This window comes from Eublepharis macularius, chromosome 4 (genome assembly GCF_028583425.1).
Source record: "Eublepharis macularius isolate TG4126 chromosome 4, MPM_Emac_v1.0, whole genome shotgun sequence".
In the NCBI taxonomy this organism is placed as follows: domain Eukaryota; kingdom Metazoa; phylum Chordata; class Lepidosauria; order Squamata; family Eublepharidae; genus Eublepharis; species Eublepharis macularius.
The window spans coordinates 167197154-167213958 of record NC_072793.1 but is presented as its reverse complement, the minus strand read 5'-3'; the positions used below and the strand labels follow the sequence as shown (position 1 = coordinate 167213958).

The following is a 16805-nucleotide window of genomic DNA, read 5'->3' as shown; positions in this document are numbered from 1 at the left end:
AGCTCTGAGGAGGCAATTCAAAAGTCAGATTCCCACCAGGAAGGAGAGGGAAGGAAGGGCAGAGGAAGTGGCTTCACCAAACGCTTCTCTACGACATTTCCTACGCCCTGCCAAGAGGAAAGGAGCCGTTACTGCCCATCAAAGCGCAATTCAGTGGTTCTGACCCTTGGGGCTGCTCCTAGCCAGTTTGTGTGTGTAGTTTCGTGCAGAAAGAGGCTTTCTGTATATTCAGACTCTTTATTAGATTTTTTTATTGAGCTTTCTGACCATCTTTTTCACTGCTGTGGGTTTGGTTTGGTAAGGGTTGAGCAGGGAGGAAGGGGTGAAGTGTTTCAATTTGGAGATTTGCTAGAAACTTTTCTTTCTTTCTTTCTTTCTTTCTTTCTTTCTTTCTTTCTTTCTTTCGAGAAAGGCAATTTGAAACAATACAAGAGAAAAAAATACAATATTGTCAATGCGAGTTGACATATTACATGTATTTGTTTTTAAAATTAATTTATTCATTTAAATATTTAGCAAATCTTTTTTTAAAAATTATTTTAAAAGAATTGCAAAATTGGTCATGGGAGAGAGAGAAACGAGTTTGTAAGGACACAGGCACCAGCCAATCAGCAGTGTCCAGACAACAGACGTCAGCTGCAAATTCTGTTCTCTCATATTTCTGAGCAGAACAGCATAAGGTTGCCAACTCTGGATTGGGAAATCCCTGGAGATTGGGGTGGGTGGGGCTGGGGAAGAGGGCAGGAAAGACTTCCAGAGCAGCCCTATGAAAAGTGGGGCCTGGAGTTCTCCTGAAATAACATCTGATCTCCAGACTAGAGAGATCAGCGCCCCCGCCCGGTCACCTACTACCTGGTCCTTTCAGATGAAGATTGAACCTAGGACCTTCTGCATGCCGAGCAGGTGCTCTACCACAGCCACCTGATCTCAGTCATCACAAACCTTCCCAGCTGAGATGGAAGCAGAGGACTAATTAACATGTTCCCTCTGGGTGAGCAGTAAGGGAGGGTTGGGCAGAGCCCTACCCCTTACGATGCTCTTCACCTCTTCTTACCATCAGTTGGGGAAACAGTAGCAAGACACTATATATACACAACCAGGGAAAGTAACAATTACAGAGTATTTAACAATTTTATAAACAAGCAAGGTGCAAAGCGCAAAAACAGTTGGATTTTTATCGGATGGACTTTTGACTTGTTGGATTTGACATTACTATTTATGGATTGACTACACTGTGTTTATATTTATATTAGTTGGTTTTGCACTTATAGTGTCTTGCTAGTCCAGGGAACCCCCTTTGTTTGTGGTTGGGGAAACAGTAGCAAGCAGCGGAATGGGAGAGAAGTGGTTAAAGAGCCTTTGCCAGAGCTTCGCTTTGGAATAAATCAGTGGGCACAGCCAATGTTTAGCTTTCCAGCTCTTCCTCAGTCAAAAACATATTACTTGTACTTAAAAATTAATCCTCAAGCAGGGATAAAGATTTTCTTTCAGTCACTTGAGGTTTTAACCTTATCAAGAACTGTCTGCTGAACTCACTGCTATGGGCTATAGTGATGACCACTAGCTTTGATGGCTTTAGAGTGATGACCACTAGCTTTGATGGCTTTAGAAGATCATTAGACGAATTCATGGATTTATCGACAGCCATGATAGCTAAGCAGAACCTCCATGTACCCTGCAGTATACCTTTCAATACCAGTTGCTGGGAGGGGAACATATGAAGCTGCCTTACATTGAATCAGACCATTGGTCCATCAAGGTCAGTATCATCTACTCAGATTGGCAGCAATTCTCCAAGGGCTCAGGCCCAAGTCTTTCACATTACCTAATCCTTTTTCCTGGAGATTGAACCTGGGACCTTCTGCATGCCAAGCAGGGGCTGCAGCACTGAGCCACAGTCACTCCCCAGGTAGAAGGAGAGCATCAGTGAAGGCTCTGGGGTTTCAGCAGGAGATAGTTCCACCAGGTCACCTAACTCGGAGATATTTACATGTTGACTTGAAATGGAAGCATGGCTCTCTGTCTCTTTCCTCTCCCTCTTCCTTCACCCTCCAGCAACATGGTAAGATGGAGCCTCCTATTTTGAATCATGCAAGGCTGGACGATAACAACCACACCCCTTAAAGATTATTGCCCCATGAAATGATAGCAAATGGAGCCTTCATATTTGGAGGAGAAAACCTCTAAATACCAGTTGTGGGGATTGTTTTCTCCCTGCTTCTCTTGTTGGGGGCATCTAGTTGTCCAGTGTGGAAAAGGGGATGCTGGATTGGCTCAATTTATGAGCTTAACTTCTCTCCCCCCTTAATATTTCCTTTTGAGAGAATATATCAGGGATCCCCAACATGTATCCCATGGGCACTATGGCACCTGTCAATACCTCTTCTGGTGCCTGCCAAAGGTTTTTAGGTGTTTAGGCTTTTGCTTAGCAAGGCTTCTAACTGGTCACTAGAGATTTGATTGGTTGTGTAGATTTTTAAAAACGTTGCTACGGCAGCAGCTACCACCACAGCACAAGGATCTTCACTGTGACTGAAGATGAGCTGCAGCAGCCATTTTGTGGCTGGCTCTGTGACCTATGGCAGCCATTTTGTGGCTGCATTATGCCAAAATTCCGAAGGTGGCTGCAGGCTCAAAAAGGAGGGAAACTCCTTGAGTGCATTCTTAGTCTTAGGATAGTAATGAGAATGCTTAGGAAAGCAAAATGGGGGGAGAAAACACTTGTGGGCCAACTTTTGGGTGCGGAAGCAATTTTCCCCAAGCCAGTTTGGGATCCTGACAGTGTTTTGATGTGGGGGAGGTAGTTGTGAATTTCCTGCATTGTGCAGGGGGTTGGACTAGATGACCCTGGAGTTCCCTTCCAACCCTATGATTCTCTGATTGGATTGTTGCCTAAATATGTTTTTAAAAATACAATGAATGACAACTTATGCAATTTTAGTCTCTTTAATTCTGTACCCTGGTCTCTTTAATTCTGTTTCCTAATCAGTCTGGTATCTCTCGCACATGGGTTCGCGTGTGTGAAATGAGGCTTGACCGCTGAGAGAAGCGCTTTCCACAATCCAAGCACTCGTGCGGCTTCTCTCCTGTGTGGATCCTCTGGTGTCTCATGAGGACCGAACTTTGACTGAAGCTCTTCCCGCAGTCTGAGCATTCATAGGGCTTCTCACCTGTGTGGGTCCTTCGATGAGTTCGGAGGCTTGAGCTGACAATGAAACATTTCCCACAGTCTGGGCATTTATATGGCCTCTCTCCTGTGTGGGTTCTCTCATGGGCCACAAGGTTTCCTCTCTGAACAAAGCTCTTCCCACAGTCTGAGCACTGATATGGCTTTTCCCCGATATGTATCTGCTGATGTGTAAGGAGGGCAGAACTTAAACTGAAGCTTTTGCCACAGTCTGAACATTTGTATGGTTTCTCTCCTGTGTGGGTTTCTTCATGGACAATGAGCCTTGATCTGTGAATAAATGTCTTTCCGCATTCAGAACACTTATGTGGTTTCTCTCCCGTATGCGCTCTCTCATGACTCACTAATGTTGACCTATCAACAAAGCTTTTTCCGCACTTTGCACAACAATATGGTTTTTCTCCTGTGTGGATTCTTCTGTGGACAATGAGGCCTGACTGATGAGTGAAGCTCTTCCCACAGTCCAAACACACAAAGGGCTTCTCTCCTGTGTGGATTCTCTGATGCGCATCGAAACTGGTTTTGTGACGAAAGAGTTTCCCACAGTCTGGACATGTGTATGGCTGTTCCACTGTGTGCAGCTTCTGATGTCTGTAGAGATGTGAACTCAAGCGAAACCGTTTCCCACAATGGGCACACTGAAAAGGTTTCTCTCCTGTGTGGGTCCTCTCATGCGCAATAAGGTTGGATCTGTAATGGAAGCTTTTACCACATTCCAGACATTTGTGAAGTTTCTCGATGATGTTAGTTTCATCACATGGAATGAGGACCGAGCTCTGACCACAGCTTTTCTCCCATTCAGTCCCATGCCCCTCATTAATATTACAGATTTTCTGGTGCTTGGTTGAATCACTTAAGTCTTTGTAGACCCCTGGACAATAATTAGACTTCTCAGATCTCTTCTCTGCTGAGTTTGCAAGCTGGCTTTCAACATCATCTCCCTGCTGATGAAACAAGGACATTCTCTCTTTAGTACATCCTGATGACATCTCTTGCTTTTTGTCATGTGGTAGGCTTTCCTGTGGTGTCAAGCATGTCTTCTGCCTCATTTAAAGACCCATAGCCTGAATACAATAGAATAACAGTGTCACAAAAGATGAAGAGTCAGCTCAGTCACATGACACCCCCACCCTAGAGACTGTAAGACCAGCCAATGAAGGAGATTGGTTTCCAACAGGTGCAGGGTCTTTTCAGTTGTGGTTCCACTGCTGTGGAATGTTCTAGAACATCAGAAGAGCCCTGCTGGAGCAGACCAAAAGCTCCATCTAAGTCCAGCAGCCTAGGTTGGATCCAGACTAATGTTTCCATGCATGTAAGGACTTACACCACAGAACATTATTTTCCCACAGCCACAGCCAGAGTAGCAGAAATGTCCCCTGAAATCCTCTTCCTGGAAAGTCCCCTCTTCTCTCGCAAGAAGGGAGGGTAGTAAAAACCACACTTTGCAGGCGGAAGTCCTTACACCAGTGGAAATGTCTGGCCTGTATCCCCAAGCTGCTGTTTTCAACAGTGGCCCACAAGATGCTTCCAGAAAAGCCACAAGTATGGTATGAAGGGAACAGCTTGCCTTTGTCTGGCCCTCCCATGATATCCAGAGGTATACTGCCTCTGAGCATGCAGGTTCCAACCATTCCTAGCTGAAGAAAGAGGGTTGCATTGCAAAATGCCATAGCAGTGCTAATTGCAAGAAGAACAATACAATGGAAGGGCTGAAAGCTGTATACAAGGGTTCATCATTTGTTTTCACTGTACAGAGTCTAGCACATCAATTAAGCCTTGCAGTTATTAATTATGATCATTATAGGTATGATTAACTGCAAGCCTTAGGCCAGGGCATGCCATTTCCCTTCTTTGTATAGTGCCTTGAGCAACGTTAAGGAATAACATCTATTACACCATTTATTGTATGACTTGCATCTAGTGCATTTGTCTTCTACTTCTTGTAATGCAGTTTTCTCATTGTTTATAGTACCTCTTATTCTGCTTTTTTATGGCATTGGTCTCTAAACTTTGTAATCCACCTTGAGTCTCAGCAAGCAAGGTGGACTATAAAGAAATAATAATTTATTATAATTGTAATAGTTATAATAAATATGATCGATTGTAAACCATATACAGGGGCATTCAATTTTCTTTCATTATATACAAGCACAGCATTTAACTTTATTGTTATATGCAAACCATTGGCTCAGACCTGTAGCTTCCTTCAGTGTGTAGCTGTAACCACAACATTTAGGTACCTTTCGTAATAATAAATTTGAAAGTACGGAGGCAGAGGGTAGGAATAATAGCAATGTCATTAATCCGGATCCAAAGGATGCGATGCCGTCCATCCCTCCTTGGCATCCTCCACTCGGAGGGAGTCAACGCCACTAAACGAGATGGGGCTTATTCCGAGCAAACATGCATAGGATCGGGGCCGCCTTCGCTTTAGTTTAGAAAAGAAGAAAGGGAGATTCAAACCGGATTGCTTTGTCCGCACCAACCTCGCAGCTGCTCTCCAGCCCTTGCCTCTTTATACAATCAAACCCCGCATCATTCACATGGGGTGCAGGAGCCGACCCGGATCTTGCACGCGTTTGACCTCGGAAGCTCAGCGGCATGCATTCCGGCGCTCCAGCTAGAGGGACAGAGAGAAAGAGCCGCCTTTGCCTCCTCTTCAGAGCCCTCTGCTGGCCGTAGCCCGGGCCGTTTCGCTCCCTTCCCTGCATTCTCACAGGCAGCCGGGAAGCGTGTCTCATCATGCTCCTTCCCACCCACCACCCACCACCCACCACCCACCCTGGCACTCGACTGCAAGGAAGAAACGTTGCTGAGACCCAGGGAAGGCGACGCAAAGTGCAATTTTCTATCTGCATCTGAACGCTTCGGGAACGCTTGTTGCAAATTCTTGCGGGACTAAATAACGTCGGGATCCGCCGCATCCTGTTCTCTCTTTTCTGTAGTCCTATGGAAGCAATGGTTGCTGGTTGGTTTTTAATGCTTTGAGGGTTAATTGTTTGAAAAATAAGCATTCGGTTAAAAACATACACACACCCCCTCAAGAAATGGAGGTCAGGAAAAGCACCGGAAGGGAGAATTGGCAACTCGTGGACCCTTAATGGGGCGTGGAGGGGGGGGGGGGATGCCAATGAGGGAGTGGTAACAGAGGCCTCCGGTTTTGTTGTCCCTGGAGCACGGTTTCTGCCTTTTGCAGAGATGCAGTTATTAGTTTTTCTTAGCTCAGATTACTAAAGTTGCCGTTCTCCAGGGATCAGTAAAGTGAAAACGTAGAAGTGTGGTGCGGAGTGCATGCACAAGTGCATGTAAAGGCAGCACATGAATGCTAAGGTCTTATGTAGCGATCAGCTCTACCCACTGACTCATTGCAACCACTGAGATAGAGTTTGAACTTTGAGAATGTTCTGTAGAGCTGGTGTGGTGTAGTGGTTAGAATATCATGCCAGGAGATCATGGGCTGCTAGAACGTCAGCTTTGCTGAACATGACCAGCTAGACTAGAGCACAGCTTTCCTGGTAATTTGCCAGTCCATGGGGATCAGCTTGCTGGACATGTGCTGCTAGGACAAAGCATACCTTTCCTGGTGGGATTTTGCAAGTGGGCAGAGATAAATTTGCTGAACATGAGCTGCTGGACAAAAGTAAAGCTTTCCTGGGTGAGACTTTGGCACCTTTGCCAGTCTAGGAAGATCAGCTTTACTCAACATGAGCTGGTAGATTGGTGATGGGAAGGGGGCAGGAACTAGTATCCCATTGTTTTCAGTCCTTTGCCTCAATGAGACACATCCAAAGATGTCTCTGCATGCATTTGAATTACCATCCAGTTAACAGCCAGAAGCACCTGCCGATTGGACTGCAGAGTCCTGGCATTCCTTTGCCCACCACTGGTTTGGGGCAGACTTTCAGAAAGTGACAGCTAGCTGCCAAGGCAGTAGGCGGGACCCAGAGAGAAGCTCTTCTCAGCCAGCCAGCAAAGGGGTGCAGTGGAAGCATGCCAGACCCATAACCTAGAGGTGGATGGATTGAAACCATCCTCTGCTAAGTGTGGAGGCCTCTCTTTTTGGCATTTGAAGATTGCCTTCCTGTCTTTGTGGCCGTAAGGTCAGATGGACCACGAGTCTGATCCAGCAGAGCTTTGCTTATGTTCTCTTGAGGCAGCAATTCACAATAAAACAGCAGTCTCTCTTCCAGAGGCATAGACTGGGTTCTGTGGCAAACACCCAGGAGCTTCCCCCTTAGGCCTGGGAAGACGGCCAGCAGCAAGGATGTACCCCTGCCTCCTGTTTTGCTGCCTCTGCTGACCCAGAAGGCAAAAAAAACCCCAGATCTGATCAGAAGAGGCCGCTGTCTGTCCCTGATGGTCTAGTGGTTAGGACTAGTCAGGGCTATGGCCTGGATTCAATACCCAGTATTGCCCAAAGGGAAGCACGGAGTGCTGTGCACCTCCCTGCTTACAGGGTTATGATAGCTGGCCAGAAGGCGGCTTCTTCACTTTTCTCCTCAGTAGTGAGCATTGGGTGAGGCAAGGCACTTTTTACCCATCTTCCTCCTCCCTCCCGGCTTGTGTTAGTATGGCATATGGCTTTCCCAGGTAAGGTGCTATAGCTTTCTTAGCACAGTTGGTAGCATGTCAGTCCTATAATCTGAAGGTCCTGAGTTCAATCCTCAGAGAAGGCCCCTTTCTAGCTTTTTGTGAAGAGCCAGCAGCTATGCTGGAGGCCAGTGGATTCATTTCCTAGAGTTGCCAACTCTGGGTCGCAAAATTATTGGAGATTTGGAGGCTGTGCCTGGGGAGGGAGCTCAGCAGAGATATAATGCCCTACAGTTTGTCCTTCAAAGCTGCCATTTCCTCCAAGCAAGCTGATCTCTGTAGTACAGGGTTCCCCAACACGGTGCCCAACCAGTGCCTCCCTTGGTGCTCACTGAGCTTCTCAGAAAGTAGGTGAAGCCACCGTAAGGCAGTCCTATTGGCTGCCCTCTTTCCAATAAAGGATTTCCACTAGATGATTGGTCAACACTTCGGCTGTCCTTAGGCAATGTGTGGTTCCACTCGCTCTTCAAGATTTCATTCTTCCCAGAAGATGTGAGGAGGGGAGGGGGGAGTTATTCCATTTGGCTCCACCTTCTGAGGCAACCATTTTGGGTTTGGCTACACCTCTCGTGGTAGCCATTTGGGGGAGGTGCTCACCACTCTCTCTCAAAAAAAGGTGCCTGCAAGCTGAAAAAAGTTGGAGGATCTCTGTTGTAGTCTGAAGAACAGTTGTAATCCCCAGAGAATGCCAGGCCCCGCCTACAGGTTGGCAACCTATTGTTTACATTTCAGGGAGGGTGTTGGTCTCATCCTAGGATCAATATGCTGGGCAAATCCCTACTTCCCGTGCAGTTGTGCCAGCTGGAGGGAAGTTGGGAATCAGAGGCAACTCCTCTGCCTCTTTCCGGGGGCCAGGATTTGGGGCTTTCACCACTATGGGCCAGGTGTGATTCCCAAAGGGAAGGCACCCTATTCTTTTTTGCTTCACCTTACTGGCTTCTGCTGATGTGCTATCTGACTTTCCACACAAAAGTCCATGGTGGCCTTCATAGTGCAGTTAACAGTATGTCAGTCTCATAATCTGAAGCAATTCAAGACTTAGGAAGTCTTGGCCCAGAAATGAGGCCTCCAGAACTGCACACAATACTCCAGGTGGGTCCTGACCACAGTGGGACAATGACATCCTGTGGTTTGGATGTTATGCCTTTGTTGATACACCCCAAGATTGTGTTTGCCTTTTTTGCTGCTGCATCACACTGACTGCTCGTATTGGTGACCCCAATTCCCCTAATAACGCTCCTTGGAGGAAGGAACTTTGGAGACTTTTGCTTTCACAACCCTGTCTGATGGGGAGTGCATGGAACAAGCTAGGGCTCAACTAGGACTTGGCTGTGCCCAGTAAACACAAGAATATGAGAGGATGGGCAAAGGCTTGCGTCTCTCCTTGGTGGTTAGAATTTGGCGCTCTCACTGCCGTGGCCTGGGTTTGATTCCCAGCCAGGGAAGGGTTTTTTTGCCCTATCCCTTGCTTTCTCCATGTGGTGCCAGCCTACCAGAAGCTGGAGCACAGAGAATACTTCCTTGTCTTTTCCCCTGGTGGTCTAGTGGTCAGGATTCGGCGCTCTCACCGCTGCGGCCTGGGTTTGATTCCCAGCCAGGGAAGGTTTTTTTGCCCTATCCCTTGCTTTCTCCAAGTGGTGCCAGCCTACCAGAAGTGGGAGCACAGAGAATACTTCCTTGTCTCTTTCCCTGGTGGTCTAGTGGTCAAGATTCAGCGCTCTCACCGCCGCAGCCTGGGTTCGATTCCCAGCCAGGGAAGGTTTTTTTGCCCTATCCCTTGCTTTCTCCAAGTGGTGCCAGCCTACCAGAAGCTGGAGCACAGAGAATACTTCCTTGTCTCTTTCCCTGGTGGTCTAGTGGTCAGGATTCGGCGCTCTCACCGCTGCGGCCTGGGTTCGATTCCCAGCCAGGGAAGGTTTTTTTGCCCTATCCCTTGCTTTCTCCATGTGGTGCCAGCCTACCAGAAGCTGGAGCACAGAGAATACTTCCTTGTCTCTTTCCCTGGTGGTCTAGTGGTCAGGATTTGGCGCTCTCACCGCCGCGGCCTGGGTTCGATTCCCAGCCAGGGAAGGTTTTTTTGCCCTATCCCTTGCTTTCTCCATGTGGTGCAAGCCTACCAGAAGCTGGAGCACAGAGAATACTTCCTTGTCTCTTTCCCTGGTGGTCTAGTGGTCAGGATTCGGCGCTCTCACTGCCGCGGCCTGGGTTCGATTCCCAGCCAGGGAAGGTTTTTTTGCCCTATCCCTTGCTTTCTCCAAGTGGTGCCAGCCTACCAGAAGCTGGAGCACAGAGAATACTTCCTTGTCTCTTTCCCTGGTGGTCTAGTGGTCAGGATTTGGCGCTCTCACCGCCACGGCCTGGGTTCGATTCCCAGCCAGGGAAGGTTTTTTTGCCCTATCCCTTGCTTTCTCCAAGTGGTGCCAGCCTACCAGAAGCTGGAGCACAGAGTACTTCCTTGTCTCTTTCCCTGGTGGTCTAGTGGTCAGGATTCTGTGCTGTCAGCGCTGCAACTCAGGATTTGTTCCTGGACAGGAAAGGACGATGTATGCCTTGCCTTCTTTCTTTCTTGCTTCTGCTGATGTATTATCCAGCTTTCTACACACAGATTCCTGGCAGACTTCTTAGTGCAGTTGGCAGCACATCAGTCTTGTAATCTGATGGTCTTTAGTTCAAGCCTCAAGGAGAGCCCAGTCCGGCATAGTGACCTTTTCTAATTTTTGCGTGTTTCCATAGCGCTATGAGCAGCGTTGGAAGGGTGTGAGATGCTTGCAAATTTAGGGATAGGATCCTTGGTTCAGAGTGAGAGCACTTGTGTTTGTATCTCAGACAAGCCCATGTTTGTGATCTGTGGCAAGTATGGTTTGTATCTCTAACGCGATTCAGCCACAATTTTGCCATTCCCTTCTCAGGGTCACCCTGGCCACTGGGTTAGTAAGGATGAACGAGGATGGGGAGCCCTGTCCTATGCAAGTTCTCTTCCCCCCAACAACAGGCGTCGTCAACCTTTTTGAGCCTGTAGGCACCTTTACTATTCTAACACAAGGGTTGCCAGGGAATAGAGGGGTCCCTACCAAATATCACTCCGTGCCCAACTAACTAAAATTAAATACCGTAGCTGAACTACCATGTAACAAAAATGAAAAACCAAACTTTATTAAACTTCTTCACTTTACTTTACAGGCAGCAGTTAGCTATCCAAGCTCCAAATTACTGGTGAACAAAATGCTCTTACCCCACCGAAGCAGGGAATGTCACACAGTTCTCCCAGCAGCACTTGCTTCCGGAGCAAACAGAATTATTTATATTGCACACGGGCAAAAACAATTCAATATAATATCAAAAAAGGCGTGAACAATTCAGAAAACGACCACTAAGGGTCTACAATAGTATAGATACTTCAAGACTTGCAAATTATGTAACTGCTGATTGGTTCGCCAGCAAGAGGCGTAAGCCATTGAGCGAGCTGCTATTATGCACTTTAGAGGTTGTGATTTTTGGACTTGCTGCTTTATTTATTGAGATTGTATATCCGTCTGAACTGTGGTCTTTGTAACTGCTTTGAGGAAGGGGCATCCGGAAACGGGAACCTCTTGCTGGCGAACCCGTCAGCAGTTACATAATTTGTCCTTGAGAAAATATTATTGTTACAGATTGATGTATTGTGGGAAATTTTGTACCTCTATACGTCTATTGCAAGTCTGGAAGTATCTATACTATTGTAGACCCTTAGTGGTCATTTTCTGAATTGTTCACACCTTTTTTGATATTATATTGAATTGTTTTTGCCTGTGTGCAATATAAATAATTCTGTTTGCTCCGGAAGCAAGTGCTGCTGGGAGAACTGTGTGACATTCCCTGCTTCGGTGGGGTAAGAGCATTTTGTTCACCAGTAATTTGGAGCTTGGATAGCTAACTGCTGCCTGTAGAGTAATGTGAAGTTTAATAAAGTTTGGTTTTTCATTTTTGTTACATGGTAGTTCAGCTACGGTATTTAATTTTAGTTAGTTGGGCATGGAGTGATATTTGGTAGGGTAGCTTTGGCCGTGTCCCTCTCGACTGTTTAGGGAATAGAGGGGGGCAATGATGAAGAGCAATTGCAGCACCGTGTTGAGGTTCCTCTGAGCCAGTAACAGTATAGGCTATAGACTGCAGAGGGATGAGAACTTGGCTGGGTGTCCAAAAAACCCTCTTCCTCACTTTCAGAGTGACACTGCTTTGCAGAAGTGTCCCTTGCTTTGGCTGGGTCATCTGGGATTCTCTGGTTTGATGCTGGTTTTGGTAAGCTTGTTGCTTCTTGTTGCATTGCATGGCTTTTGGCCAGTGTTGTTGCTCTTGTGTGTTTTGTTATTGTTGGCTTCTTTGCCTTGGAGAAAGCATGGGATCACACACACCCCTCCACAGGAAAAATCGAGAGTAGCTTGGGGCATCTTGTTTAGGGACCCATAGAATTGGATCCCTTGACCCAATCTACTTGAAATTGTGCAAGGCAGCACTCCTCCCCATGCAATCTTGGTGTAATTTGCTTGAAAAACAGCTGCTCCAGCTGACTCCCCAATAAAGAATCATGGACCCAAATATTTTTGGAATTTCAAAAAAACCCACAACTGATCTGCATACCGAACCCATATGGGAGGATCCAACTATCCAGAACACAGATATATATGCCTTTCCAGAAACTCAAATAGGAAAAAATACTTTTTTTCCCCAGGTGCCCATCCCTAGGGTGTGACTATAAAATCGCTGCTACAAGAGGTGGAGCCAGCTACAGAATGACAGGGCTTGAGATTATGCATAACTCTAATAATAACTCATCAACGTTTCAGGCAGAAGCTCTTTTTAACAGGATGCCTTTTAAAGTGAACATATTGTTTAAAGATATTTCCTTGCATGCACAGAATAATGCAGTGAAGATCCTTGTGTTGTTGTGGTAGCTGTTGCTGAAGCAACTTTTAAAATATCTGCACAATCAGATCTCCAGAGGCTGGTCAGAAGCCCTGCTGGGCAAAAGCCCCACCCATATTGAAAGGACACTTTATGAGTACCAGAAAAGGTTTCACCAGGTGCGTGGTGCCCAGCGGCACCATGTTGGGGAGCCCTGCCTTTGCAGTCACAATCTTCTCCAGAGGGGGGCATGTGAAAGGTGCCAGGTTTTTTGGGGGGGGGCTTTGCTTAACCTGCTGAGTGCACAGTACAGAGAAGGTCAGAAAAAACTTGAGTGTCTCCATAATAGTCTAGTGGTCAGGCTTTCCCACTTTCACCTCTATGCCCGGTGTTCGATTCCTCACCATGGAAGGGGTCTTTACCTTCTTTTCTTCCTCACTGGCTTTCTTTCATCATGCACGAATGATGGTGCATCATCTGTCTACACAACAGGCTTCAGCAGCCTTCTTAGCACAGTCAGCAGCACGTGTCTCATAATCTGGCCATAACTGTAAGCCTCTGAGAAGTAGGGCTGGCTAGCTACATTCCTGGAGATTTGCGGGCGGTGCTTGGGCAGGGGACGGAGCTTGAGCGACAGGATGCCATGGAGTCTGGTCTCTGAAGCTGCCATTTTCTCCAGGGGAATGGATCTCTGTGGTCTGGAAATGAGTTGTAATTCGAGAACGCCTGGTTCCACCTGGAGGTTGCTAACCACATTGAGAAGGTATAGCTCAGCACGGCAACCTATTTGATTTTTGCAGGAGGTCATCGAGCTTCCACCTGCAAAAGAGGATTGGCAGGTATTTGGATAGCTCTTTGGTTTACAGGTGTGACTCTTGCTTTAGGGCCAAGCTAGAAGTGACAAACTACACTTGAATAGCAAGTGAACAGACTCGCACGTATTCCTCACGTGAACGAGTAGAGCGCAAGTGGAGCGCAAGTGAGCCGGGAGGAATACATGTGAGTCTGTTCATTTGCTGTTCAAGTGTACTTTGTCACTTCTAGCTTGGCCCTCAGGTGCAAGAGCCCAGGTTCTAACACTGAACCAACTGCTAAGAGCCAAGCTACAAGTGACGCCTTATACAGGTTGGACACTTGTCAGCTTCCCTCAAGTTTTGATGGGAAATGTAGGCGTCCTGGTTTTACAGCTTGGCTCTCCATTACAGCTGCAAGACCAGGATGCCTACATTCCCCATCAAAACTTGAGGAAAGCTGACAAGTGTCCAACCTGTGTCAGGCATCACTTGTAGCTTGGCTCTGATTGAGACCTGCAAGGGGGGGATGGGGGCTTTGATTGTTGTTTTTAAATTGCCACTCTTCCTCATGATTAAATCTGGCCAGTGAATTGACACGGCCTTACCACGGTAGGGAGTCCTGTGCTAGGTGACTTCTCTTCCCCCAACTAGTCTTTGAAGGAAGGAGCCTTGGAGGCCTTTGCCCAACTCACACAGAGAAATACACGTGGAACAAGCTAAGGTCCCAAGAAGGATTTGGCCGGGCCTGTCAAGGACAAGAGAGAGGAGAAGAAAAGGCTCGGGTCTGTCTCGGGTGTACTGGATTCCTGGCCAGAGAAAGTTCTTGCCCGATGCTAGTGACTCTCACATTCCGTGCTTTGTCTGTGTGATGTTAGCCTACCAGAAGCCGGAGCACAGATACTATTTCCTTGCCTCTTTCCCTGGTGGTCTAGTGGTCAGGATTTGGCGCTTTCACTGCCACGGCCCGGGTTCGATTCCCGGTCAGGGAAGGGTCATGTGCCTTGTTTTTCTTCCTCATTTGCTTCTGCTGACACATTATTTTGCTTTCTACGCAAAGGTTCTTAGCTGGCTTCTTAGTGCAGCTGGTAGTGCATCAGTCTCATAATCTAGCAATCCTGAATTCAAGCCTCAGGGAAACCACAGCCTGGCATGGTGCCCTTGTCTGGTTTTTGCAAATGGCCAGAGCTTTTCCTCTGGTGAGAGAGTGGTAGCAAGGGTGTGGGGGGCTTATTAATTTAGAAACATGATTACTTCAGGCATGAAAACGCTCAGGTTCAAATATCATACAAGCTCATGTTTGTGATTTGTACTAGTGGAGAATGCCTATGGAAAGAAATTGCCACTGTTCCCTATGAACAGACAGGCTGGTTGTTTGACATGTTCTAGGCAGAATAGGGATGCCTGCCCCATGTGACTTCTCTTCCTTCTGCAACGATCTTTGGAGGAAGGTATTTTGGAGGCCTTTGTGATCCTCTGTACTGGAGTGCTCTTGAAAGGAGCTAGGTTCCAGGAAGGAATTGGCTAGACCTGCAGAGCCCAAGTGGCCAGAAAGAGCTTGCGCCTGTCCCTAGCGGCCGGCATTTGATTTCTGATCAGGGAGGTCTGTTGTCCTGTGGGCTGTCTTCTCTGCGTAGTGTCAGCCTGCCTGTCCAGTAGCTGGAGCACAATGACCACTGCCTTGCCTCTCTCCCTAGTGGTCTAGTGGTTAGGATTTGGCACGATGACCAATCTCCAGTGGAGACTGGAGATATCATATTACAACTGATCTCCGTATGACAGAAATAAATTCCCTTGGAGAAAATGACTTTGAAAAGGTAAACTCTCTGGTATTGTATACTGCTGAGGTCCCTCCTCATCCCAGACTCTGCCCCCAAATCTTAAGGTATTTCCCAACCGCCACAGCCTGAATTCCGTTTCCAGTCAGGGAAAGGGCCCGTTCCTCTTTTTCTTCAGCTGTTTTCTGGTGGCACATCATCAGACCTTCCCACTGGAAAAAGGGCATCAGAACACTTCCTATTGTAAGAGAGAGCTGAGAAGTTTCTCGTTAGGGCCACTGAGAAGGAGTGAACTTCCAAGACAGTCTTAGCTCTTCCCACCAACTGGCAAACCGCTACGCCACAGCTTAATTTTCGCAGGACAGGGAAAGCCAAAGGGACGGAATTGTTACCTCATGCTCTTGACAAGCATGTATTCTGTTGCAATGCACCTTTGATTTTCTGTAGTCTGAGCACATTAACCAAAAAAAGGCAGGATATGGTTTTAATAAATAATCATCAATAATCAATGCAGTAAATGCACATTGCAATGTACCTCACCGGAAGCTGTTAAGGAAAGGCTGAGTTCAGAGGTTTTAAAATAAAAGAAATTATTTAAATAAAAATAAGCAGTGTGAAAGGACTGTGAAAACACCTTCCAGCTCAGTGTCCAGAGCTGTGATGTTGTTTTACTGCACTTACTTCTTGAGTCCTGGGGATAAAATCCAGAAGTCTTGAAAGATTGCCATTCCGGTGGCAGTGGGGAGTAGGGGGACCTCCAGTGTGTCATCATGGTGTGTCATCATGTTTGGGGGAAATGCACTCTAAGAATTGCCAGAAACTTATTTACCACAGAGTTTCTGGCAATTCCTAGAGCAATGTGACCTTACTTCCAGTTTCCCTGGAAGTGACATCATGGCAAACATGACACTGATGCACATGCGCGCATGCACACGCACACACATACATACACACATTGGCCGTTTCCACGTCTTCTCCCCCTCCTGAAAAATAGCGCAAAACTTATGGAATGACGCACCTTCACGGCGCGATTTCCTGACATGACTTTGTTTTGTGGTGCGATGATGTCAGAAAATGCACCATGAAGCAAAGTCATGAAGGCCCCATCTTGAGGCTGGTAACTCTATCTATGCTCCCAAGTAGCAGCCTGTTTGTGATTGGCCCCACACCCACAGCAGGGATTTTGTGACTGGCTCCTCCTTGTGGCAAAAACCCATGAATATTTTGAGTGCACTATGGCAATCAATTCTAATGCCTGCAACTCTTTCCCAGAGCACTTGACTGTTGCTGCCTCTTTCCCTTCATCCAAATCCTTCCACAATGTTTTCTGTGAAGACTTTGGCACAACCTTGAGTCCTAGTATTGCCAACTTTGGGTTGGGAAATTCCTGGAAATTTGGGGACAGAGCCTGATGAGGGTGGATTTTGGGGACGGGAGGAAGCTCAGCTGGAATGTGATTCCTTATAGTTTACCTTCCAAAGCTGTGATTTTCTCCAGGGGATCTGAGCACTGCCCCTTTTGTATCTCAAGCCAGGCAGGGACTCTCAAACACTCTTTCCCCATCTCCTCAAGCAGGAA

At 47.0% G+C, this 16805-nt stretch overlaps 1 protein-coding gene and 8 non-coding genes across 9 annotated transcripts in view; 8 read left to right on the top strand and 1 right to left on the bottom strand.

Moving 5' to 3' along the window:
* Positions 1–2950: 2950 nt before the first annotated feature.
* Positions 2951–16805, bottom strand: part of LOC129327777 (zinc finger protein 721-like) — a 32058-nt gene continuing 18203 nt past the window's right edge. Inside the window, exon 6 of the mRNA XM_054976532.1 lies at positions 2951–4238. Coding sequence (XP_054832507.1) covers positions 2986–4238 — 1253 coding nt within the window. The 3' untranslated portion in view covers positions 2951–2985. The remainder of the gene's footprint in view (positions 4239–16805) is intronic.
* TRNAI-UAU (transfer RNA isoleucine (anticodon UAU)) lies at positions 7791–7863 on the top strand. The gene has a single exon. It is a non-coding gene; the product is annotated as a tRNA-Ile (tRNA).
* TRNAE-CUC (transfer RNA glutamic acid (anticodon CUC)) lies at positions 9307–9379 on the top strand. Its single transcript has one exon. It is a non-coding gene; the product is annotated as a tRNA-Glu (tRNA).
* TRNAE-CUC (transfer RNA glutamic acid (anticodon CUC)) lies at positions 9464–9535 on the top strand. The gene has a single exon. It is a non-coding gene; the product is annotated as a tRNA-Glu (tRNA).
* On the top strand, positions 9620–9691 carry TRNAE-CUC (transfer RNA glutamic acid (anticodon CUC)). Its single transcript has one exon. It is a non-coding gene; the product is annotated as a tRNA-Glu (tRNA).
* On the top strand, positions 9776–9847 carry TRNAE-CUC (transfer RNA glutamic acid (anticodon CUC)). Its single transcript has one exon. It is a non-coding gene; the product is annotated as a tRNA-Glu (tRNA).
* On the top strand, positions 9932–10003 carry TRNAE-CUC (transfer RNA glutamic acid (anticodon CUC)). Its single transcript has one exon. It is a non-coding gene; the product is annotated as a tRNA-Glu (tRNA).
* On the top strand, positions 10088–10159 carry TRNAE-CUC (transfer RNA glutamic acid (anticodon CUC)). Its single transcript has one exon. It is a non-coding gene; the product is annotated as a tRNA-Glu (tRNA).
* On the top strand, positions 14370–14441 carry TRNAE-UUC (transfer RNA glutamic acid (anticodon UUC)). The gene has a single exon. It is a non-coding gene; the product is annotated as a tRNA-Glu (tRNA).